The sequence below is a fragment of the Austrofundulus limnaeus genome, unplaced genomic scaffold (assembly GCF_001266775.1).
Source record: "Austrofundulus limnaeus strain Quisiro unplaced genomic scaffold, Austrofundulus_limnaeus-1.0 Scaffold0, whole genome shotgun sequence".
NCBI classification, from domain to species: domain Eukaryota; kingdom Metazoa; phylum Chordata; class Actinopteri; order Cyprinodontiformes; family Rivulidae; genus Austrofundulus; species Austrofundulus limnaeus.
The window spans coordinates 1,309,850-1,334,322 of record NW_013952402.1 but is presented as its reverse complement, the minus strand read 5'-3'; the positions used below and the strand labels follow the sequence as shown (position 1 = coordinate 1,334,322).

At 38.7% G+C, this 24,473-nt stretch overlaps 1 protein-coding gene across 25 annotated transcripts in view; it reads left to right on the top strand.

Moving 5' to 3' along the window:
• LOC106516126 (neurexin-1a) overlaps positions 1 to 24,473 on the top strand; it is a 301,025-nt gene that overhangs the window by 272,984 nt on the left and 3,568 nt on the right. For 20 of the 25 annotated variants that reach the window (XM_014007392.1, XM_014006916.1, XM_014007560.1 and 17 more), the window contains one exon: positions 10,842 to 10,932. In XM_014007392.1, the coding sequence (XP_013862846.1) occupies positions 10,842 to 10,932 (91 nt within the window). The remainder of the gene's footprint in view (positions 1 to 10,841; positions 10,933 to 24,473) is intronic. The other 5 variants (XM_014008086.1, XM_014008248.1, XM_014007634.1 and 2 more) reach the window with 1 other exon arrangement.

Sequence of the window (24,473 nt, the reverse complement as noted above, 5' to 3'; positions counted from 1 at the left end):
TTCAAAATGTTTAAAAATAAACTACAAAAATTCATTAAAAGTGCAAATTACAATATAGTTGTATCTGCAACTGTATTTGACAATGTTTTGAACTTTTAAAATATTGCACGATAAAAACAGAAGCTGTTTTTTGATGAGTCACTTTCATTTTTGCTTCTACTTTTCATTTAAAATAGGTTTCCATTCTTGGCAGGTTTCTAAGGTTCTTCTTCTGCATATTTAAAAAGTTGTTAAACATCTCATTGGTGCACTACTGCTACTAGTGGTGAGAAAGTGTATTGCACATTATTCAAAATCAATGCGGTCCCGCGGGCCTCTGTGGCCCAAAGTTAAAAACTGTTGTTCTTTTGAGGCACTCAAGGTGGTGCTCGCGGCCCACAATTGGGTCGCGGCCCATGGGTTAAGAATCTCTGATTTAGAGCATCAGGTAACAAAAGGCAGCTGGCTTTCTCTGCTGTAATTTGCTCCCWCTGACGTGACTTCAGGCACTTGTCCGCATTGTATGCAAATTATTTACAGATCCCCAGTAATAAATAATAAGCAACAAGGCTAAATAAGAAAGTGAAATGTCAGCTGTTTGTCATACGCCATGCAGAGTGCCTGGAGTTGTCTAAAAGAACGAATTAAGCACAAGTCACACARGGTTGGCTGTGAGTCAGTGATGGACAAGGTGACGGTGTGACACAGACACMGACTGGAAGACGGACTTCCTCCCACGCAGTCAGACAACGATCCCCGTTACTTTGGRGTTTGAGCCATACCCATTTCGATTTTGCATTGGGCCCATTGCAGATGACTGTTGCTGGAAGATGAGCCGAAGTGGGTCTCCAGAGGGAGACTTGCCTAACATCTACAAAGCAATTCCTTGAAGCAGCTGCTTTAAAAAGAAGTCCTCACAAAGCACTCGTCTCCAGTCCCAGAAAGGGAATATATTAAGCAAGGGCAGCTTACATTWTTTAATTTGTTCCGTCTCGACCACATATCTGGATCCTCTTGTCTAGCAGAACACCTTTACACTCCAGCACTAGCTCGTACTTGTCCTTTTATGTTCTTTTCTTAAATGCAGCCTTTCATTTCATGCAGCCGAAGCTTCCCGGGGCTGTGAATCAGACTAATAAGTGGGCTAACACAGCCATTCCTCTTTCAAACCTTATTGTTTCATCAAACGCTGAATTTATTTGTTTCCTCATTATTTTATTTTTTAACACAATTTAACACACTGGTGAATTGGCAGGAACTGGTAATTATATCAATTAAATCCAGTCATCTTTTCTGAACCGGTTGAATACACAAGTATAATTATATCATAAATGTTGTTTTGTAACCCATGTTCATTGTTTGTTTTAATTCCAAGTGGAAGTGCTTATGTTTCCTTGAAACACCTTACTTCCACGGTGCAAGCTGTGAGTTTACGAGGTGCACAAAGCTGCCTCCCAGCATCTTGTTAGACTGTCTGGGGTGTGGTGACTTCAGCCCTAAGGAAGATGTATGGCAAGAGAGGAACATGTTGGTACCGAGGGATGAGATGGAGAGCCTCAGACCTTTCTGTTTTAATGACATTCTGATACTCAGCCTGAGGTCCACTTGCAGCAACAGCTGCTGTGAGTGTTTTTTTTTTAAGTAAAGCAACGGCTTTTACTCCCCTACGAAATTGCATCTCATCACAGAAAAGGCTAAACAGCTGTCAAACATGGCCTTTCAATATTTAGATGAAATGAATCATATTCCCAGTGATGTAAGACAGAAAAATAATTTACATTCTTTGACCTAATAAATTGATTTTAAGTTATTATAATAGCCACACTGTCATGAAGAAAAAAAAGGTGCTCAACATGAGGTTTAGTTAATTAAAAGGTCTGTCTGTCTGTCAGCAGAATGAGTGGAATTTTATAGCAGGGTGTGGGGTATTATGCAAAATGAACTTTTTCTAGCTTTATGTCATGTTTTAATGTCATTCCATCYTCAAACACATACCCAGACTGTTGCTTTGACTCATTCATGCATTGTTGAATCTCCTGTGGTAGCCATGTGTTGCTGCCTAAACACTTGCTGGTACAAAGCACCGCCAATTTACACAAAGCTCTTCCCTGGAGCTGCAGTCCCCAGCTGAGCTCCTGCCCCAAAGAGTACCCTTCCCTAAAAACATTGTTGTAAAGACTTGATGAAGTGGTAGTGTCTGAAAWGGTAGGAGGTTCTTCAAGAGACAGAGACCAAATTCAAGGCGTTTAGATAGATTYTGATGCAAATTCAAGTTTATTTTTGATATATACAGAATTTCATAACAAATGAAGGTACCATAGTTGCATCATTTTGGTGTAGAATTGCATTATGGTTGAAGCTGTGACTGGAAAATYCATAATACACCSCTTTATTAATATTTTTAGAAAGCAATCAAAYTATGTTTTTATGTATTTAATTGATTTGACCTGACTTGTACCACAACTAACTGATCTTTCATGTTTCATGTTTCAATTATTTATTCATCTCATTAAAACAAAGCAAATAATTTTATATACAATATACAGTAAAAAGAAAAATATAAAAAGAAAAAATGAGAGAAAATATATATGTAAATCAAAATCACAAATAAAATGAAATGACAGGCATCAGAGAGAAGAAAATTTTTTACATCTGCCCCTTTTTTCCCAAGAATAAGTTCATATAACATAAAACTATGTTATTAACAAAACAAAAGACAAGAACATCTAATCCCTCTAGAACAACAATTTATATGGATACACATTATGCTGTTTCATATTTCTTTAACAATCCAACTTCTTTACACTTATTTTCTTTTCTTTACAAACAAACAAAAAAAAATGCCTGTGATGCAGCTAGTTTTACAAATATTGAGCTAAAATTAAARGTAGCAGTAGCTGAGAATATTATTTTTTATTGGAAACTACTTCAAGCATTAACAAAATGAGCCATATCTGGCAAACTTGTGTGCCGCTGTGCATGAATAAAAGGTTACTAAATCTGTTCTTTTTCAAAATAAGATGATTTTGGTTTCAAATTTCGCTGCGAATTGTATCAGGTGACATGCTTTCCTTCAAGAAATGCTTGACCCCAAATGTGTTTATTTTATTTTTATTTTTTATTTTTTGGAAATGCGTCTTGATGTTTTTGTGAATCGTCGTGGAAAAAAAATGTTCCAAATGTTGTGCGACTCCCCTACGGAGCTGATAGTTGAGAAAAGCCCCCATTTCAACCCAGATGGTTATTCCCTACTCCTCATCACTCTAGTCTGAATAGCTGTGACAATCTGTTGTGTCACCATGAAGCCCAGAGTCAGATTTGTTTTTTTTTTCTCTACTAGATATTAAGAAGATAGCCAAAAAAACGATATTTTGAACATGATAAGTATATGTTGTGTAGTGTTTGAGGCAAAGCCATCTGTGATATTGATAACACCATTTCATTGTCTCCCAGTCTTACAAATCTGTCTCTGGGTGAGTATAGGATGTTGACAGCTTGTCAGGCCAGCAGTAGGAAGAGTGTGGGCGAAGGCCAGGCAATACACTGAGCTGACTTCACAGTCTGAGAGGCCCACATGCCTTCATTATTCGGTTGGAATCTATTGAGCATCTGGGACTAAATTATTCATCAACATCGACCTAGTTCCAGGGTGCTAAGTTAGATACTTGGTTGTCATCAGGCATTCTGATAAGAGCTGCTGCTGCTGTGGCTGTGTGATAGCTGCCATGGGTACAGAGAGACCACAATGCACAGAACCTAAAGAGTTCTATCCTCCATTTCATTGTTATAAACTGTATTTTTGTATAACAGAGTCTGTAGGTGTGATTCTCTCAGAGGAAAATGTAATCTTTATCCCATATCTAGCCACAAGTCCTGTCCCAACACCTCCCTCTGCCCTCTCACCGGCTCTCTAATGATGTGTTCCTGCAAGACTGAAAACTTAGGGCAACAAACTCCTTCCAATTAGTCCACCGTGCACACGGATGCTCTGGTCAGATATGGGCCCTAACAGGCTGCTATCAGTGTAAATAGGTGCCAGCATGACAAACAATGCCACATGTTCTGAGAAGGGATAAACAGATAATACAGATTGCTCTGCGTTCAGGGTGAAAGTTCCTTTTTGCAGACAGGATGTGAATTGAGTTTTTAACTGTATTTTGGCTTTAACTGGAAACTATTTGTGGATTTTCCAGGAATATTGTTAGATAAAAGGAAAAAAAAATACAACGATAAGTACTGCTGGGAATGCACAATAACAGCTGGTAACATTTTGTGACTTTTCTCATAAAACACTACCCAGTCAATATTTGCTTTAGATGTACTTCAATGAAAAATGCAGACTGTTTTTTTTTTCCAAATGCCAAACATTCAGGGTTAAGATTTAATAACGGCTGTAAATTTTTAATAACCCTAAAAATTTAGCACATAACACAGCCCCATTGTAAAAGAGTTGCATATTTAATGCATGCTAAAAATTCAAGCCAATTTTGCTCACTGATAAATTGTAAAACACAGCCCCCAAATTAAACGATATAATTAGAATCAAAAATTCATTAGAGTCAAAATTGTTTTCAAGACAGTATGATAGATGATTTTTTTTTTCAGTTGCCTAGAGAGAAGAGACTACAACACATTCTACCTCTGCACTCTTTGAAATTTATTTTTTAAATAGTTTCATTTTCAAAAAGGCAAGATTTTGTGGATGCTTACGTCTAAAGGATGCATGCAGGAAGCATGAAGGAAGTAAAAGCAGGTGAAAAAGTTGCATTCAGTTCAACTAAATAAGTTCAAACATAACATTGTGTTTGGTGATTGCACAGTATGTTTAGCATTTTGGGGGGAAAAAAAGAGTATACACCAAGATTCTGAGCAACTAATCGTGTTAAACATATTTGTGTTTTTGTCCCTGATCGGCAATGTCAAAAGAGAGAAAAACTAAAAATATAAGCTTATTCAGAAACAACAAAAAAAAGAAGGCTTACAGGGAGGAAAAAAAAGGCAAAAAGAAAACAGCAAGCATCCTCAGTGGAATACATTACCAGGACAGCAGAGGCATGCTTCAGATAAACCTTTCAGATGCCTTCAGTGTCCTCCTGACTTTCAGCTCGTCTCCAAAGAGACACATTGTGTGCCAGAGAGCATTCATCAAATTAGACCAGGGAGAAAACAATGTGAAAACCCACGGCTCTCCGCAGAGACYTGCTGACTGGGTATCACAGAGAAGGTGTCTCTTGCTGTCGAGTACCAGGGCAGCAGAGATTTCTCCCCGAGGAGCAACCCCCCCTCACCTCCCTCTGCCTCCACAGGCCAGCATTAAGAGGGGAAAACATGCATTCAGAGTAGCAGTATACAAGTGGAGTGCATTATGGTTAAGTCACCTACTCCATATTGTAGCTATTAAGGAGTTGTGCTGGATGCTGCAAGGCAGTTAGGTATTAACAGGGAACAGATAAGTGTTTGTAGACCCATAGATAACCTGGTGTTCAGTAGAATGGGACTGCTGACTKAGCCTTAGAGAGCACATGCAGAGCACGGCTCAGCTTGGACATCTCATTATGGAGGACCATTATCAATCCTCACAGATCGAAATCCATCATGACAGTACTAAAGAAAGCACTGAGGCACCTTTGGCTGAGTCAGGTTCGAATTTCCTGCTCTGCATCTCCTTTGATGGTTCAATCAGCGGATGAGCCGAGACCGGCCGAAATATTTTTAGAACATTCATTATTAGCAGTTCAAATGTGTGTTTGCGGGTCGTAAAGGTGAAGAATCTGAAAACAGAGTATTTAGAGAGCATCAACATTTATATTCGTTTTCTGTGAACACTGCAAGAAGGTTTCACTTCACGGCGTGTCTTTTTCTGCCACTTTTTCCAGCTGTCTCCCCAGGTTTCCTCCGAGGAGTGAGCTCTCTGCTGCTCTGCAGAGGCAGATAAATGAGCTGTGCTGTAGGTTCACCAAGGCTTCAGCCCTTTACAGCTAGATTAATGATGCTTTGCAAACCCTGAGTCTTTGCTTTTAGCATTTCAGAAGTACCGTCATAAAATGAACTACAGGTACATCTTGTTTATAAGCTCATCTATTGGGGCATCTTTCCTGTGGYCATGACAAAGCTTACATCAATAAACCTGACTCTCTGTGTAGCATTTCTAAAAAAAAAATAAATAAATAAATAATTAAAAAAAACCTAGAAAAGATTTCATCATTTTAAATGATCGCATTAACATGCAGTTTTACTAAATATAACACTTGGGAAATAAGTATTTTCCAAAATTTCTCTGTCAGCCCAAGCTACCTGTCAGTTTTCATCACTGTGGCTAAATTGCATGGTAAGCCCCACACACCGAAGCCTGCATTGAATTGTCACAAGTAAAAAAGAGAGGTGAAGCGTTGGTGGATGGTGCCATGAATTGGTAATGTTATTGGATATCAGCCAGGTCATGGCCACCAGAAATGTTGACCTGCACACTAATCCTGGATAGCAGACGAATCCACAGTAACACTTATATCCATTCTAGTGTTTCACAGGAGGCCTTCACACAAATCATTTAAAAATGACGTGGGATTGATATTTTGGATGTGGTAAAAGTTCAATTACACTTTCCTCAGAGGATGTAAAGGAACTTGACATTTTAGGATTTATGAATGCAATATAGGTCAATGTATTTTTAGTTTCAGGTCTGGTTACTGCCAAACAGRAGGRGACAATACATCTATATTTYTATGTGTTTGTTTCTCTCTCATGRTAGCAAAATATCCTTTAAATTAGGGRTATTCAACTAAATTTCTCTGGGGGCCACACACTGAAAAAAATACCTTGTAAGATTTACTTGAAAAAATCCTCGTAACAATGGGCRTCATGCAAGAACATGTTCGTATTCTTATCCTAAATTTCTCTTACTTTTGTTCATACGAAGGGTTCGTACGAACATGTCATGTCAGATTCAACAAACTCTTCTATCTTCAGGAAAAGTGTGTAAATGAGCTGCMTAAATTCCACCTGTTCGTATCCAGCTGCTTGTGCACGCGAGAGGAGGTTAGCATAATTACCACCTCAAAAACACCATATTAGGCTATGTTTCCTGCCTCAGATATCAGGAAGTGTCCATTCATGAAAAATGACAGCGAATATTAACAAGAAAAACTTTGCGACTTCAGAGATTGAAGTCCGTCTGTCAGAGATCCAGAAAAGAAAATCTGTCATTTTTAGCAGGTCAGCTGTGGAATAAAAAGAGCTGCTAAAAGTATAAAGAACTGTGTTAAATCATTTTCATTTATTCAGAAGCCGCAGCGCTGCGCACCGTACCCCCCCCGCCACCCACCGCGCGCGCTGCACGGTCGCAGGTGGTCTCAGTTGCGGGTTTGAAATAAGCATTTTAAAATGTTTTAAAAATATTTCTGGCACTTTGGAGAAAACCCAGGACTTGCTAGAGGGATTATGTATCCCCTCTGGCCTGGGAACGTCTCGGTGTCCCCCAGGACGAGCTGGAAGGTTTCGCTGGGGAGAGCGGGGTCTCCTGCTGCCCCCCAGGACCCGATCCTGGATAAGCGGCAGAAAACGGACYAACGGACAATTTATATTGTTAGTCTAAATTATTACATTTAAAATTATAACTAACGAAATATAAAGTTATTAGTGAGGAAAACCCGTCTGGGTAACAGCAGACTGACTGCTCGTAAAATATATGACAGGTCTGGACCACTCGTGAATTTTGTTCGTATCTGAAAAAAATCTTAGAATACGAAAACATTGGTGAATGCCACAAATTCTCCTAAATCACTCGTACGCACAACTTAAGAACAAATCTGTGCGTACAAAGGGTTCTTGCATGAGGCCAAATTTGCACTAACATTTGTTAAGTAAATTTAAATGCTACAAATTCATGTAATATTTACTCATCATTATCTAGTAAAAGTTATTTAAAAATTATGAACAAATCAGGTAAATTTTACTTAATTTGCTCAATTAAATCTTGTAACATATACTTAATCAAATTAAGTAAAATGTACCTGGTTTATTCACAAATCTTTAACTATATTCTTAACAATTTTTACTAGATAATGATGAGTAAATATTACTTGAATTTYTTGCATTTAAATTTACTTTAACATAAGTGCAAATTGTTACGAGAATTTTTTCWAGTAAATCTTACAAGTTCTTTATAACAGTGCACATGCGTCAAGCACAATATTGTAACATGACACCTCACAGCTACAGAGAGAGCTGTAGCTCATGTTGTAGTTCAAGACTTCACCACCAGATGGCAGTTTTGAAGAACCTTTATTGGATTCTTCTTCATGAACAACACAGACAAAGTGAAACTCACAGGTGTTATTAATGACTGGGCCTACCTCTCTCACTTATGATTACTTTTGCTGAATGGTTTAACACAAGTTAACAAATAATGAACACACAAATTAGAGTAACACAACAGACTAGTTGCTGAAAGAACAATGTTAACCAATTCCCTAAAATGATTTAACAACAAAAAACATGAATCCTACCCACAATCCTCCACTGCAGTCACATGACAAACAGRCAAACACAGCAGAATGCTACAATATGCATTCATAAAAGAACTTATTGTAATTAAAGTAGAAACCCAGGTGTATGGACTAAAGAGAATAATGAACCAATTGGCGGGCCGAACTTTGGTCACTCGGGCCACCAGTTGAATAGCCCTGTGTTAAATCAATGGACAGATTTTGTAGAATCCTTAGAAGTTATCATTTGATGTTCATCTACAACTTAAGGATCCAAAAGTACACCTGATAACTTTGAAGTCAACCCAGTTCGAGGTGATAGCCACAGTAAAAATAATCAAAAACGTTTATATTTCAGTAGTTTTACAAATCGGATCAGTATCACAGATACCAGCATGAGTTGTACTCGGTATCAGAAAGGTAATTATCAAACATCACTAGCTGTTGCATTAAAGGGGAATAAGGAGATATGAGTTTCATCAAGGGATGCTATGCCTTTAATTACTTCTCATTGTATTTCCAGTTTTTACAATTGAACTACACTAAAGCTACTGTCCATCCATTTTATTATAAAATCAAAGGATCCCTTGTAGGAGACAAATAAATATTCATATTATTGGATTTCACTTTGATAATGAAGTTTAAGCCTCGTGATATAGCTTTCTAACCTGTAGGAAGATGCCAAAGCATAAATAAGCACACCTCTGCTTAGGTTATCCCARGGGGAGTTATCCTACGTCTAGTACACCCACATTACTTTGCTTCCTCTTCTCCACCTCTACAATAAATCTGGAGGGGGGCGTTAAAAGAAGAGAGAAGAGGAAGATGTGAGGAAGAGAGTAAGGAGGGACAACTAGAGAGGCAGTATTGATTCCCTGATTCCCGTACCTCTGCCAGTGAGTGTAGAGTGTCAAGATCTCCTGCCAGGAAAAACAAATCACAAGGCAGAAGTGATGGATGTGGCACTCCGGGATCCGGCGGTTTTGCCATCTGGATGGCCAATGCTGTATATCAGCCTCATGCACAGCAAATTAAATTTACATTTGGACGGCTTCCCCGGGCCTCACGCTTCGCAGATGCACAAAAACCAGCCCCTCCCAGCACAACGCCCCTAATGGCTTTGATCTATCATTTCCAGGTCTATTATGTAAAGATGATTTTGGACCTTGTTCAGAAAGTCAAAATTATGTTACAGTCACAATAAAATCTTATTATAAGCAGCCAAATGGATGTTCAGCAAAATGACATCACCTTTCATTTATATAAGCTGAGTCAATGCTAATCTAACTATGAAATGTTTTCATGCACATTCAAACATTAGTGGCATAGGAGAACAAATTCAATCAAGGCCAACGTCCGCTTTTGTTTTGGGAACTTGTGATTCACATATTATTCGATTTACTTTGTGGCTGCTGCAAATGCAAGCCCGAAAATACGGCGGTCTTTCTACAATAAATATTACCAAACAAGGTTTTGATGATTAAAAGTTTTTTGCACGATAATAGCAAAGAAGTACGAGGCGAAGGTTTACTGTCTAGCAGCAGCTTATTCTGTTTAACAGCACTTTAAAGCAAAGATCTAACCCYGCCCTGAAGAGGCTGCCGTGCTTAAATGAAATGACCTTTAACGCAGAGCTGATCAAATGGCCTGAGGCAAGACTATAAAAGAACATTGCAGTATAATGTTTTACAGTGTACCTTTTTTTTCCTGGTGTGCTGTTTGCCCTTTCCCTTTTTTTCCAAGACGGTAAAATGGATTGTGTTTGGCAGGTGAGGAAGTGCCCTGAAAGCAGTCTAATATGGATTTGGTATAAGAGTAGACGTGGCAGCAGCATAAAGATTTTGGTTTATTTTGTATGCTTATTCTGTAAAAGAGATACTGATTCACAARGAAAGAAAGAAGAAAAATATTGATTTAAATCTTTGCTGCTTCATCCCTTTGTTCTTGATTTTTTTTTAAGCTTTCATGGCCCGTTGTCCTCTAAATGTCAGAGGTGCTTTTTGATGGCTCTTAACAATCCCTTGAAGGGCTTTGCAAAGCCACAGACTGAAACACAAATTGAGCATGTGAGTTGACAATTGTGCTGTGAACCTGAGCCTCCCCTGGTCCTCAATAATCTGATCTCATTTCTGCAAGGATGTTGTTGCCTGGAAAGCAATGTAGCAGCTGCTGCTGCATCAGGCATCGAGTGCTCGTGTTGACAGATGAATCCAGGAGCCAAATAGTGTAGCTGTCTGGATTCACATGCCATCTGCCCCACTCTTCTTAACCTAACCCTCTAGAAATGGTGGTTCTGAGTGTGAATCTTCTTCCCTCATTGATGCAGCTAGAGTCATTCTTGCTCTCACCATCCCACTGTGTGCCTCTCTTTTTTTTCAGACCACTGATGACTTGCTGGTGGCTTCGGCGGAGTGTCCAAGCGATGATGAGGACATTGATCCCTGTGGTGAGCCGAGCTCAGGTGGGTTAGGTTAGTCATCTCTTTTTTTATTCTACTTCTCTTTTGGTGTGTCAGTGTGTCTTTGTGTGTCACAGTCCACCCCCACCAAGACACTTAGACTAGCTCACAGTGTCTAAACGAGGAGATCAGAGCTAAACTTCACAGACCTGCATGTTCAACACTCTGCAACTGAACGGAGCCTTTTTATAGGAATCCTCAATCTAAGGGTTGACAATCTGAGCTTGGTTATCCGTTTAAGTTAAAGGCGATAAGAGTAGAACATAAAAGACGAGAACCTTTAGTAGTAAACACTTTATATAAAATTACAAATCTGTAAAAAAYTATATTATATAAGCTCTTTCAAGCAGGATAAATATACTGTATGTATGAAGCTTTTAGWAGTAAATCCCATTAGAAAAATGAATAAAATGTACTTTACAAAAGATGTTTTATTAATACAGAAATTAAAGTATAAAAACAACATTTCTTGGGTTATGAAGTAATTTTAGCAGAGACGGGGACTCAGTTCCAGAGGTCTATAGAGTACTACTTTTACACACACTCTAAGAATTAAGTTGTTGAATAACCAAACTGGTTCCCCTGAAACAAGTTGAGTAAACTGAGCAATATACACTATATTGCCAAAAGTACTTGGTCACCGATCCAAATTATTGGAATCAGGTGTTCCAATCACTTCCACGGCCACAGGTGTATAAATGAAACAACGAGCTGGAAATAAAGTATCAACCAAGTAACTTTAGGGTTAACGCTTTCTTTTACTGCACCCTTATTACCGTGTAATTACAAGGTAATAAAAATGTAATTAAATGTAATTATTACCTTATTACCATGTAATTACATGGTAATTAGGGTACAATTTTACTATGTAATTTATTGTCTGTGGTAATGTTGCACTTACCTGGTAATGTATTACAATTCACTATGTAACATCTAAATAAATAGAAGGTAATTTGGACAGTTTTAAAATTATATTTTATTGCAATTAACCACTAACCCCAAAATTTAGTTGCATTATTTTGGTTATAAATATAGTGTTGAGTTACTATTGAATAGTAACTTGATTGTAGTTACCCAATAAATGTAGTTTTACTAACAGTAATTTTTCTTTTATACCGTAATTACTACGCAATTGCATGGTAATAAGGTAATAATTACATTTAATTACCGTTTTTTATTACCTTGTAATTACATGGTAATAAGGTAATAATTACATTTAATTACCATTTTTTATTACCTTGTAATTACATGTTAATAAGGGTACCATAAAAGAAAGTGTTACCACTTTAGGTTTGAAACGCTCTGCGACCGAAGCTGGGCGTCGTTATTATCAAACTATCTACATGGAAAATTAAAAGTAAAAAGACGAAGCAACTGGACTTCTGTTCTAGAACTGTAAACACATGGAGCTACAGATTTAAACAGTGTGACTTGAGGTTAGCGTCTTATCGATCCTTCACCCCCGCCCCACTGATGAAAAAAAAAGTCGGATGAAATGTGACATGAGCGTTCACATCGCAGTCGCTTTGAAAACATCAGATARGTATCCAATTTAGTACCACATAAATCAAAAATGAAAAATCGAAAAATTCCCATAAACACACTCCTGAACCGTGTGGACAGCCTTCCCAGAAGAGTTGAAGCTGTTCTAGCTGCAAAGGGTGGACCATCGTCATWTTGAACCCTYTGGATTAGGAATGGGATGTGACCTAAGCTCATATGTGAGTCAAGGCGAGCYAATACTTTTGGCAATATAGTGTATTTACTCTAGGTTTAGTGGGACAAAGCAAATGTACTTAGTTACTARAAAGCTCTGCTCAGTTCAGTGAAAATACCTTACTAAAGGATCATGTTATTAGCTTTCTCTTCTGTTAGTTAATTGATTCATGAGCCTGATAAAGCTATGATTCTGTTGCTGTCACATCTATCAAGCTTTAATTGACCCAACACTGGTGTTTTTGTTCAAACAAGTCTTTCTGACCATTGCATGTAAATGTCCCGCCGCTTGATATTTTGCYCGCATTAAAACAGCTGATGTTAATATTTTATTTAWATTCTGCACCTATAGGAGTCGTTTKAATCAGTTCAATGCATTRGCTAATGAGCAAACAGGGACATTCTCATAGAGTAACCCCTACCAGTGGTAATTATGRAGCGTATGAGATTTCAAAACATCAACTTTAAAGGTAAACCCAGAGAGGACTACGAGCACAGATTAGATGTGAACAGGTTCCCCGCTGTTGGTAATTAAATTCTATCAGGCAGAGTAGGTTCATGTTGCAGTTTTTTTTTTACTACAGCTGAAAGCAACTTCCGTCAGAGATTATGACGTCGGGTTTTTCTCCTCGGAAAACAAACAGATCTAAAGATCTGTGCACTTCAACGCCCAGATAAAATTTKAGTCAAAATTTTGAAAAGGCACTTAATGCTTCTCCCAAAGTGTTTAAAACAATCTCTTCCCAGCTTCTCTCAGAGAAAGAGTGATTGTAAATCTGTTTGTTCCCTGCAACGCTTCCAAAACTTTTAATCTCTTTCTCTTGCCACACATGGAGGGCAATTAAGTCTAACCCTAGCATCTGTCTATGAAAAAAAAGGGATTTTCGAATGCGTTCTGAAGTGATGAGAAGCACAGAGAACAATTAAGTCCAAACTCAAGGCACCCCACTCCTTTTAAATGTGCTATTGATCCGTATGTGGTCATAAAACCTCCACTAAATTAATGTCTGCCTCACAGCAAAGACTATCTGCCATCAAGTCTGTCTCTCTTCCTGCTCTTCTGCTCTTCTTCMTGCAAGAGTATCTGCTATTTTTCTTTAATTATAGCCCTTCATATTAGTGTGATATGGCACTCTCACTAAAAGTTCTTCAAATGTTCATCTGATACCTCAGGCAAATACACAGTGGGGCCGTGTACCAATTCACACAAGCATCGTGGATTATCTTCTTTTTTTTTTTTTTGACAAGGGCATCTGCCAAAACATCAGTTGCAAACTATGTGATGCTTCTGGGATGCATCCTCCCAGCGCAGAGTATTTTTCTCCTTTTAAGAAGGGATTTGACACCGGAGCTGTGGCCTCCCCCGGGTGGCGGCTGTCTACCACTGTATCCTGATTAATATCTACATTCAGAAAGATTCACACGCTCTGCCAAACACTCGCCTCATCTCAGATTGAACGGATACAGTGTTGTTGATAAAGTATTACTTACTCGTGTTACTGTTTGACAGGCTTCTTTTAATGACACCAACAATGTCTTTTTTTTTTACATTTCGCCTTGACGGCCTTTTATGTTTGGTAACTCAAAGCTTGACGCTAATATCAACCTTGGCGCTCTCCCCTCTCAGCCTATAGATACACTACAATAATGTTGATGCATAAGTGTTCCCCGGAGGTGAGCTCTGAAACAGGCTATTATGTGAGCTATCTGTGATCCAAGGTCAGCTCTAGATCATCCTGTATCTCGCCGGAGTCTTGTCCCGCAGCAGCAGCTATCAGCACACTGAAAGGCATGAATTGGGTAAACTTACTCATTGCCAAGCTTTATAACCCTTACTTCCGGAAAGCATGAAGGAGCAGAGCTTATCACTCGACGGGACTCAGATTAGATCGCACTGCACCAAATTGCATCCTCCCCACTGGTTGAGGAAAACCACAGAGGAATACACAGGCTCGTGATGCTGCGACACATCTGATTTGTAACAAGAGGAGGGTTCAAGATTGTGCATATTCCCAGCAGCTAGGCTGTGACAGCTGAATAACATTAGGGCCATGATTACAGACGCGCCTATCTTTGTGATGCTTGTTGGGAAAAGTTAACTAAAGTAGTTGCGTTTCCATTGCAAATGTGCACAAAACTTTGTCGATATTCTGTTAATGTAAAAAAAACAGTTTCGCAAGTGCGGGGTTTCCACTAAGGAAGAAATGCTATTAAAGTCACACACGTTTGTTCTTGCAATAAGTCATTACAAACATGACGGCAATGGATGTAAACACATAGCATATTGCTACCGCGACACTAGCGCTCATCATCAGAGGAGACGTCAGCGTCTTTTATCGAGGCTTTCCAGATACAAGCCCCTACTTGGGAGCGGCTACGTATGCTGTGTTTTTGGGAAATTGTAGTCGGTGAGTTTACTACTTTATTTTACCACTTCTGTGATTTTACTACTACTTCTACTTACTGTTATCTCCTTCGTCCTCGTCTTTTCCACCAGTAGAAACAGCCGGTTGTTGATCATGTGACTCCCATGATGTGAAAAAAGTGTTTCCATTGCAGTTTTGCGAAAAACACCAATTTTGATACGGCCGAAAAACCACCTCATCCTAGTGCAAAAACATTTTGTCGAAAAACGTAATCTTTTTCAAAATTGACGTGTTTCCATTGAGCAAATTTACTTTCGAAATTCTAATTGGCGCATTTTCATGGTCAATGGAAACGCAGCTAGTTTAATAGTGTCCTAAAGGCTTCAACACACCTCACTGTTTTTTTAGAAATAATAATAATATGTAAACTATATGCATAGTGACTTCACCTCTAATGGAAATGTTGCAGTTTTACAAATACAAAGATTTCACTGCAGGCAAACAACTGTTTATTTAAGGCCTAATATGAAGTACTGGCCAATCACATGGAGAATAAATAAAAGCAGACTTGTCTGTGTGAAAATAGCCTAGTGAGCAGTGTCACTGATTTCCCAGCTCAAACCTAAGTTTTCATGGGGAAAGTTAATGGAAGGGGTTGTTGCTGAGCTGCATGGGGTCAGGTGGAACGGATGTCTCTTACCTACCTGCTTCGTTTCATTGGCGTCATGCGGGGCGTTGATAGGGGGGTGGGGGTGGGGGGTTGCTGCTGCACAGTGATCCATGTCCAAGGTTGTTTGGTTACATCCTACAGCTGCCTTTGTTCTAGAAAATTTGTTTATTTTTTTCCTCTTCTATCCTGAGCCAATTCTCCATAATAACTCAAATTCTAGGCAACACATACGAATGCTTCTTACACCTTTAGCTCAGTATTAATTGCTTGGAATCGGCCGTTTGATGTAAACAATCTTTCCCTCAACACTTGTCAGCTCTGAGCATCCAAATGTGTTACTATACCATGTAATTTCATTCACCTATAATTTTCTTTGATTACTTTTTTTTTATTCTGTCAGAACAATAATTGGACACTTTAGCAAATATGTTTATTTTCTTTCTAAGAGATAGCTGGATGAGAAAATGYATCCTGTCTGCACAGCAAGTGTGAAAACACCACAGTCACCCACTTAGCTTGCCTTAGCATGAAGGCTGGGGACAGATAGACGTCGCTGGTTATTTCCTTTTGTGTTAAAAATCTGTTTAGCAGAAGCACTTAAGTTCACTAATTAACACATGTATCATGTTTGTTTAGTCTGCACTAAAACCTAATTATAGACAACAATTGTGTGTTGCTAAGGTGTCCCAGTTTAAAACCACTGTCAATGATATAAAAACAAGATGCATCTACATGGATGTAATGGTACACAAGCAGATAACATTAAAATGATCAAATCTCTTTATTTAAATTACTATATGTTTGATTGTAGTTGTGGTTTCAGGAAGCTATTTATTTAAAACATGAAGTTAAGTAAGTAATTTTATTTTCTTTTTGTGTCATGCACTAGTACCCAGCCCACACAGGCTTACAGGACACAACAAAATTAATTCAAACTGACGGACAGACATACATTCTTTAAACAAAAAGTGTCCTCTTCCTGAGGTACCAGGCTTTTAATAAAAATTGTGCTAAGTGAAATACAAAATTCTTAAATAATAACTTTACTAAACAATTAGTTCGTCAAAATCATGTATAACATATAGGGTCCTCCTCTGGGACTGAATAAAAATGTCCAAATTTCAGAAGCAGAGTGTCAGATCTAAGTTGTGCACGAATCAACCTTTGATGATTAGGTTCTATATTACATACAGCTCAGGACCATAACTGCTTACTTCCCAAAATCTTACAACATTATAAAACAAAATGCAACTTTAACCCTAAATTACTACGTGTGCCACCCTGCTGATCAGAAAAAAAGAAAAAAATGTCTAAATGAACCGTTTATTTTAATTCAAAGCATTTATCATTGATAATAGCCTAGGTATGTGCCGGCTAACAGGGCTGATATGTAATGCAGAACATATAATTTTAAAAAAGAAAGCAAAGGTCAAATATTTCAATTGTTTATATTTAAAATCTTCTGTAAACAACTCATAAATTTAATGTGTGTTATGTGCTATTTTTTGAGAACAAACTTCCCCATTCATCATAGTGGAAAAGAAAAAAAACACTACGATCAAGGACAGCAGAACAGTTTTTCACAGAGCTGTTCTCCATCTGATTATATGAATTCCTAAACACACTGTATTTCTTTCTTCTTTTTTATTGTAGTGAAAAACAATAGAATGATACCTCCAAAGACAGGCTGCATAATTTAAAAAAAGAATTTTGACCTTTATTTTTATTTAACCTTATTTTTATGCAGATATGTGGTTTATACGAAAGCAAACTCTATGAGAGCTTGAGCGTTAATATTAGTGTGCAAAAATATCAGTCCTTCGTTCTCAGCTGCAGTAGCCCTTCACTGTTTATTGCCCAAAGGCAGGTTAAGGTTAATCATCTCCCGTTTCCTCTTCTCGCCATGCTTTCTRGTCACATTCTTTCCTCAAGCTTTCTGCTGTGACATTAGCAGCTACTAATGTGTTTGACATTTGTTTTAATAGATTTAATTTATGGGTGTGGAAACAATACGTAGAGTAAACCAATAAATCAAACGGCAAATGAATACTCTCTTTAACCCGGTGGCAATGAATGGGGTGCACGCAGGCAGGAAAAAAAGAAATAGGGTAAATTATTGTTTTGAAAGTAGCTGAGAGATTAATGAAACATTAAAGCACTGTGCTGGCTTAAGAGGTCACTGCCCACATTTAATAGGTTATTCAGTCTCACCCAGCTGGACGCCTGTGTGTGTTTTTGCCTTTCTTTTGCTGAATACAGTAACATGCTCATTACATGCCAGCGCACTGCATATTTGACCACTGCTTGTAGGACTGGTTTAACTAATGAAAGGCCTTTTTTGAAAACTGAATGATCACAAATCACAACCGCCACACAGCAGTGATGACCTTGAAGCGCCGCATGCTCTCTTCTGCGAAAATATTCTTCCCGACAATGAAAAAAATAAATTTTGCCTCCAATTTTTTTTTTTGTTTCCTGCACTTTTTTAAACTGAAGATTAGGCCAACCGAGTCTTATMTCTACATTCTATTTTAAATGGAGTGTGTTTTGAGAGAAAACAGGATTTCACACTCGCTGTCAGTCTTCCTCTGTTCTGATTCTGCCATATTTATATTTTCAATTATTCTTATTTTCCTACCTCGCATCCTGTCGGTGTGGTGACATTGATGCTAACACAATGTGTCTGCTCATAAGTTTAAGTAGGGCATGAAAGACTTTGCTCACCCCCCCACCCCCCACAAAAAAGGGAAAAAGAAAAGAAAGAGATAAAAAGCCCAACCAAAAAAAAACCCTGTTTTGTTAATATTATAAGTAACTAAGGGCGTGAAAATAGTTCACAGATATCAAATCAGCTAAATGATTTCTAACAAATAGTTGAAATTACTGTTAAAACAGCCATTAAGCCTTCATATATGAAAATAAACTTCTGATTTAAAAACCTTAACAATATTTTAAACTGTGCTGTTTACGCTATAATGTGTCTTAAAAAGAGATTTAAAAAGCATTAGAGCTTTAATTTCATTTTAAGAGCTCTTAAAGGGATAGTTTGGATCTTTTGACATTGGTTTCTGTGGAAAGGTTATGAACAATAAACGTTATCGTAGTAAGCTCTTTGATTCAGTTTGGAGTAGAGCTACGCACAAAACAACAAAAAAAATGAAATAAACTGGACTTCAATTCTGTAGTTAAAGACATTTTGCTTCAGCTGAGAAGCTTTCTTAATTCAAAACTGAAGAGTGGGAAGTTCCAAGTTAGATTTGTCATGTCTTAGATGACTCACATTTCACATTACACAGTTTTTTTCTGGCAGAAATATTATAATATTCCTTCAGGAAGTGCCCCAAACTGCACCAGAAGTGCTACAGTGAGCTGGCACAGCTATTTGCTGCTATTATTTGCCATCTTCCCTCACTATTACACATTACGTAGCTGCCAGTGTCTATATTGCGAATATAGGTCCTCAGAGCACGTAATTGGACACTTTAGGAATCTAATCAAGAGATGAACTCCAGACTTGAGGCGTTCAAGCTGACTGAGCTTTGTCCTCTTCTTTTATCTTGTCTTTCTTCCGTGGAAACCCCCTCTGGGCTTAAACAGCACCATACCTTTTACTGGGCCCAAATCAAAGACGTCCTAATATTTCTCCCTCCATTTCACGCTCACAAAGCTTCCAGCTCATCGTCCACCATCATCACGAAAGCCACTTCAGCCCCACACATGTGAGCTATCATGCGGCACGCGGCCAGTACGTCTCAAGTACAGGATGGCTTGCATCACTTTATGAGGACACACGGATAATTAAAGATGGAGGAGGGATTTTATTAAACGTTTGGCTCCGCTGCTGAGGATACAGTGACCGCTCTCCAGACTGATCCCCCTGCTCTGACGGCTCTTGACAGCTCATGATTATGYCTGGATCTTTGAAATAAGAAGTTGGTATAACACTAATCTGGCTGAATAACAGGAGTGAATCACAAAGCAAGCCAACTAAATGTGGGTTGATCTGGAAGCTACCCACAATCACACTTTAAGCTCTCAAAAGAAGCATATTGCATCACTCCTGTTTATCAGCTTTTGCTATAAAAATTTAAATATCTCATCATTAATGTTTAACAAAAAAATGTTAAGTAATTTTATAGCTCACATACTGTTTATTGAAAAGCATCATCTTTTTTGGGGGAAAAAATCTTATATCGACCAAGTAGCCCTAACAATTAAAGAAAAAGTCAAGCGCAGTCTGTTCATTCGATATATATTTAGTGGTACTGGTTGTTTCATTACCTCTCAACAAGCCTCACGCACACCTGGAGTAAACGCCTCTTCAGCCACCCCTCCCACTTCCAATCTATGTCTTCCTTCATCCGTGGCCCCACGTCAACCTGCTCACCCTGGAACAAATRACCAAACAAATGAACCTTCTGGCTGGAGACAAATGAGGAAAAATAGTCTTTGAAGTGAACCATTTATTCAAATCCCACCTGGCAGGGTAGAATCTCTGATCCTATTTCTTTTGCTGAGTGCGAGTAGCAAAAAAGAAAAAAAGAAAAGTCGAACAAAAAAGAAAAGGAATCGCAAAAGCCTTTTAAATGACATGTCCCTTAATATCTTTGACTGGTGACTTCGTGTATCCGCACAGAAGAATCCTGGGAGAATTAGGAGAAAAGATGTTATCAAATAAACGCTGCAGTAGACGGACARTTGAAGCCGAAGCAATCTCAGCATTTACGTGTTCGGATTGTTTCATTTTATAGCCAATATTGTTGTTTTTTTTGCCAGGCTGTTGCTTTTTTGTTTATAGTTTTCATTCCGTCTTCTCTTTATGAGCTTCCTTTGATGAAAGCAAATGATTTGCAACTAAATGACTGAAACATTAACTGCTGTCCTTGTAAATAAACCATCAAGGACTTTATGATGGCCCGGTTGTGATACTGTAATTTAACTCTCACTCCGGGACGAGACGTGGAGGAGAAAGTTATTTTGGCAGCTTTTACACAACTGCAATCCTTCAAAAGTTAACCCCCGTGAGTTTACCTCCATTGCTTCACAAGTGCACCCCTGCTATGCTGCCAAGAAGCCGGGCGCCACTTTAAGGTCATTTTCCCCATGTCTAATTTTACCCCTGGGTACGCTCGAGTAGAGCGCATGAGAGCAGCCATCATTTTAAACACTTGTTTCAGGCGCTATTTCTTTCTCAGTTTATGTGCCTTCATTCTGAGGTGATGGAGTGCTAATGAACAGACAGGCAGATGCAATTTGCCTGAGGTCCTTATGAGACTTTCTAGAAGGCCTGATGTCGAACATTACTTTGCCCGAGCTCAATGTGAAGAACGGTGGGGCAGGGTGCACTTTCAGGCTCATGAGTAACAAATGGCCTGCGTCATAAGGTACATCAGGTGGATTAGTAGACTATGGAAGACCCCATCGTTTGGCTGTTTGACAGATGCTGCTGAGATTTACAGGGATCAGATGAGATGCAAGGAATATCCACAGCAACATATCCAAAAATGGTAACTTGATTTGTATTATCTGGTCTTACTGATCAATCAAAGCATGTTTACACTGCAAGTCACATWCACGAGTTGCTAACAAGTTGGAGTTGAGTGTCATACCAAAGGGCACTTTGACATGAGCTCAACAAAGCTGGGATCAAACCACCAACCTTCTGACTGGCACAATAACTTTTCCTACTAAGGCGGAGCTGCCCAAACAGGTAGCACACCGAGTTTAAACCAAGATTAACTAATCAAACCTTCATGTCCAAAAATTGTCAATACAAATAACAACAATGGAACAGAGCATCCTTTGAAAGATGTGAAATGCAGTATACTTACACTACATTAAATATGACAGTTCTTAAAGTTGTTCCTTAAGGAGTGGTTAAATTTAAAGAATTGGGCTGAATGAAAGATGTCAACAACGGAACACTTGTCCATCCAGTCTTACATGTTSGAGCCAGAGTCTGACCCAAAGGCGGGGCAGCGGATTGGTTAGGGGAGTCATCCTGGAACTGGAAAGTCACCGGTTCGATCCCCCGTCCAGCCGTCTCAGTRGTTGTGTCCTTGGGCAAAACACTTCACCTGCCTTGCCTATTGATGGTGGTCCGAGGGTCCGGTGGCGCCGGTGCATGGCAGGCCCGCCTCTGTCAGTGTACCCCAGGGCAGCTGTGGCTACASTGTAGCTTACCATCATCAGTYMGTTTGCATGGGTGAGTGACTGTAAGTGTAAAGCGCTTTGGGGTCTGGAGGGACTTGATAAAGRGCTATATAWGTTCAGTCCGTTTACCATTTTACCATAAAGGGGACATACCATGCAAACTTCACATTATAATGCATTTTGCTGTGTACTCTCTAAGAGTGCAGAAAATTTTAATTTAGTTTCACCCAGTGATATTATATTCTTTTTTGTCATATTTTTCATCCCATTCAGTTTTCTCTATTTTCTATGATGTTTTCTGAACTATTAAGTCAAATTATTTGTGACWGAACTGCTAAATCAGGTCTGAACTTACCAACTACAATATGGTGGTCTTCATTCTCCTATGATAATGGGTCAGACTATGGCTTGAACACATAAGACTGGATGGACAAATGTTCCCTTGTTGACATTTTTTAATTCATTTGAAAATAAAGTGTCTTCGTCGCTATTTAGTCGTAAACTCCTCTATCAAACTAGAATGGACAACTCTGGAAGCTGCAGGGGTGGGGTTTGAAGCATCYTTTTTGGATTTAAAGAGACAGCCTCAAAATGAATTGATCTGAGACACCTCAGAAAAGGGGTGAAAGAGGGGCTTGTGGAGTTACAATAAGGGGGAATCCAAACCAAAGCATTGCAGTTCCATTTTATATAGACCCCAACCAAAGGATTTAAATGTGAAAAATAATTTAAAAGCACGATATGTCTCCATTAAAAATAGTTTACTCATGTATTATGCAGGTGTAAATGATTTTATAACCCACCTTTACTTAAGTTTGATTTTTTTCTTTGTTCATCATGGAAAAATAAATAAAAAATAGTCAGCTGATTGAAAGTTTAAGACTTTGTGTGAATGCAGCCCGTAGGAAGCCAATCAACAGATCCAGGCAGAAGGAAATAAAGCCCAGAGGTTGAGGTGTGAGATCACACAACGAAGAACAGCGCACTGTGGTACTTCTGTCACATGGCTCACCCTTGATATTATAGGCTGATGCTGCCTGCCATGAACTCCTCCAGCTCTGTTAGCTCACTGCAGGAGCCAGTCAAGGTCTTATATAAAGCTCGGGAGTTACGAATAGAAGTTTGCTTCCTCCATCAATCTGCTATGTTATCCACACTTCCAACTTATTTCAACCCAAAAGATACATAGCAAATATGAAAATAACTCACTGTTATTGCCCATGCAACTGCTTGTCGGGGACATGCGTAGTCAACCAGTGGCTTTTGCCCACTAGGCGAGGGCATTCTTCACACCTGTCTGCAAGGATAAGTGGGCTTGTCACAAGCAGAGCTAATCTGTTGCAACGCTCAGTCACACTCAATCCCCTAGTGGAACTCTGCGCTTGTCCTTGAATGTTTGCTGGCACTGGAAGCATACTTGGGCCGCTGATCAGTCTAACCATGGTGGAAAACATGTCAATGAAGAGCAGCAGTGGCTCGTCTTTTTACAGACAGAGTACTTTTGCCCTTTACAGTTAGCACTTTCATTGCCCTTTAGTCTGGCATGAGCTTCCTAAAACAGATTTGTGTGCTCTGTGCGCGGGTAATTAGCCAGTATCTCATGGTTCACAGCAGCTCTCCTCTAAACATTTAATCGTCAGTCGAGACAAGACATGAATGGAATCAGAACCGTGATTTATCTCCGAAACCATCGACGCTGAGTGAAACACGAGAGAGAAAACAGCAGGGAGCTCTCAAAGGCCCAGAGAGAGCAGTAACACGTACCGAATTTAGATTATAAAGTAGGTCCGCTCATGTGCAATGAGTGATCAAACCTTTTTACACTGATTATTTTGCAAACTTTATGTTTCTGTGTTTTCCACGAACAGTTACTCATTGTGACTTGTAGTAAACGGAGGAGGAAATCTTGCAGTTTGTCAGTCATAAAATCAAGATGCGAGAAAATGAGACATACTGATTATGACAAACATCAACAGCAGCAGATTTCAGCTTTTTCTCGTCTTTTCCTTTTGATGTAAGAAATTTGCTTTGTTCTGAGGGTACTGAATTCTAGCAGGAGCAGAAATTCACTCGTGGAAACGTTGCTCTGACTAGCCAAGATCAAAGGATTAGAATAATGAAAAGACAGTGTTTTTTCCTTCAATTTTATTGCAAAATTTCTTTAGGAGATGGCCTGATATCAAAGCTGTGCAACAGTTTTATGCAAGCATTTTTTAAACAACTAAATGACAGAATGTTGAAGAGCAAACTTAAGCATCAAATAAAGCACTGCGATAGCTTTTAATAAATAAAAATATATATTTAGATTTTTTTAAATTGTTTAAAGCTGTCAGTTTTACTGGCTTGTTCAAATAAATAAAATATTGTTGAAAAATGTTAGAGTTATTACAGATGTCCTTAACTCCTGTTCCTGTGCTTTTCCAGCCAAAATGTAAATCTGGCTCATTCAAATTGCAGTGCAGCACCATTAAATTTAAATAAAGTTATTCAGATTGGAGCAAACTGAAATGAAAGTTGGAGAAAACTAGATTTATTTTCTGAGTTCGTCCCTAATGTGTAAAAAATGTAATCCTGTATGTAAAATACAATACAATACAACCACTCTTATTAAAAGCACTTTGAAAACACTACTGGCCAAAAAGCTTTAG